General features: G+C 38.9%; 1 protein-coding gene across 2 annotated transcripts in view; it reads right to left on the bottom strand.

The window, feature by feature from the left end:
- Window positions 1-300: 300 nt before the first annotated feature.
- The window catches only part of LOC21384148, a 3891-nt gene continuing 2105 nt past the window's right edge, over window positions 301-2086 (bottom strand). The window contains exons 2-3 of one of the 2 annotated variants that reach the window (XM_024172840.1): window positions 833-1126; window positions 301-740 (exon numbers count right to left, since the gene is read on the bottom strand). In XM_024172840.1, the coding sequence (XP_024028608.1) occupies window positions 672-740; window positions 833-1126 (363 nt within the window). In that variant the 3' untranslated portion in view covers window positions 301-671. The remainder of the gene's footprint in view (window positions 741-832; window positions 1127-2086) is intronic. The other variant, XM_024172839.1, reaches the window with a different exon arrangement.

The raw sequence follows: 2086 nt of genomic DNA, 5'->3' as shown, positions 1-2086 counted from the left end.
GGGGGCACATCTTACTATATAAGTTGGGAAAGAAATTGAGCAAAAAGCTAAAGAAAACAAAAGTCATTCTATGAGTTTAGAGCTCATAGTGGGAAGGGTTTTAAAAATAGAAAATTCTTAGGATTTTCTCTTTGTTGCTTAATTTTGTTTTGTTTGCTTTTGATTTGAGTTTTTCTTTATATTGCGTTGGTCCTTTGTGTTTTAGTTTGCAAGATTTTTTTTTTTTCATTTTTCGAATAAAGTTTTCTGCTTATTACAAAATTAGGGATTTTATCCAATTAAAAAAATATATGACAAATAAGCAACAAATTTTACTCTAAATAAATAATAAAATAATAACAAAAAAAGATGCATTAAGATCATTTCCAGATTAATTATGACACTGCAAATCAACACCACCATTGGTCTTTTAAATTGAATGAAAAATTACATATAACTCTCCTGTTTTTGGCCACATGTAGTACTCTCTCAGTCTTAGAAACAAAAGCCAGCCAGCCTTCTAGAAAAACAGACTAATATTAAACCGGAAAGAAAACTCAAAACTTCAAACACACTTAATTTGTAACTTAAAAGTCCAAACACCAAACTCAAAAGATAGCACAATGGTCTAATTTCAAAAGAAAAAAAAACAAACGGCCACAAGTGACCATATTGCCTAAGCCGTCCGCATTCTACTTCCCAAGAAAAACATCGGTGAGAACAGTATTTGTCTGCAGCGAAGCCTTCAACAAATCCAATCCCTATCCACAGAAACAAGCACAATTAGTCTACATATATATATAATGATATAATCATATAACTAGAAAAACATAACGATTATAAACACATGTACCTCTTTTATGCCAACCGAAACAGTCTTCTCCTCAAGAGCACCCACCTCCTTAACATTGAACTTATTGAGCATAGTAATGCTTGATATGGTAGACATGGGCTTGACTTCTAGATCGTCCATTATCATATACGTAACGACACCTTTCACAAAACCTCCCTCAGCAGACGACACCCCCGCATCAGGAGGTGGGGGAGCCACGTAGACGAGCTCCGTAGTGATGGAACTACAAGAGCAATTAGTACACCTCGCTCCCGGCCTTTCGTCGGACCCACTTCTGCGACAGTTCCCGCATATGTACAGTTGAAAACTCAAAACTTCAAACACACTTAATTTGTAACTTAAAAGTCCAAACACCAAACTCAAAAGATAGCACAATGGTCTAATTTCAAAAGAAAAAAAAAAAAACAAACGGCCACAAGTGACCATATTGCCTAAGCCGTCCGCATTCTACTTCCCAAGAAAAACATCGGTGAGAACAGTATTTGTCTGCAGCGAAGCCTTCAACAAATCCAATCCCTATCCACAGAAACAAGCACAATTAGTCTACATATATATATAATGATATAATCATATAACTAGAAAAACATAACGATTATAAACACATGTACCTCTTTTATGCCAACCGAAACAGTCTTCTCCTCAAGAGCACCCACCTCCTTAACATTGAACTTATTGAGCATAGTAATGCTTGATATGGTAGACATGGGCTTGACTTCTAGATCGTCCATTATCATATACGTAACGACACCTTTCACAAAACCTCCCTCAGCAGACGACACCCCCGCATCAGGAGGTGGGGGAGCCACGTAGACGAGCTCCGTAGTGATGGAACTACAAGAGCAATTAGTACACCTCGCTCCCGGCCTTTCGTCGGACCCACTTCTACGACAGTTCCCGCATATGTACAGTTTTTTACCAACAGATGTGTCACTACTGTTGGTCAACGAGAGAAGGGTGGCCAAAGAAGAAGAGCCGATTGATGAGTTGGGTTTCAAAAGAATGTCCTTGCTGACGTTTGGTTGTATGTAAGTGTCGCTTAAGCTTTCGAAGCTCTGGTAGAGCTTTCCGAGAGTTCCCACCATGCCATTTGTCGATAGGAGCCGGATAACTGTTCCCACTGGCAAAGACAAAAGGGTGAAGAGAAAATCAACGAAGTCCTTGGCTGCTTCAGCAAACAGGACTCTTTTTTCCTTGGAGTCGATCAGAAGTTTCAGAGTTATGTTGGACTCGGCCGAGCTTGACATTGCCATACAG

Source organism: Morus notabilis, unplaced genomic scaffold, assembly GCF_000414095.1.
Source record: "Morus notabilis unplaced genomic scaffold, ASM41409v2 Scaffold8831, whole genome shotgun sequence".
Classification (NCBI taxonomy): domain Eukaryota; kingdom Viridiplantae; phylum Streptophyta; class Magnoliopsida; order Rosales; family Moraceae; genus Morus; species Morus notabilis.
The sequence above is the reverse complement of the archived record's forward strand: the minus strand, read 5'-3'. Positions and strand labels throughout refer to the sequence as shown.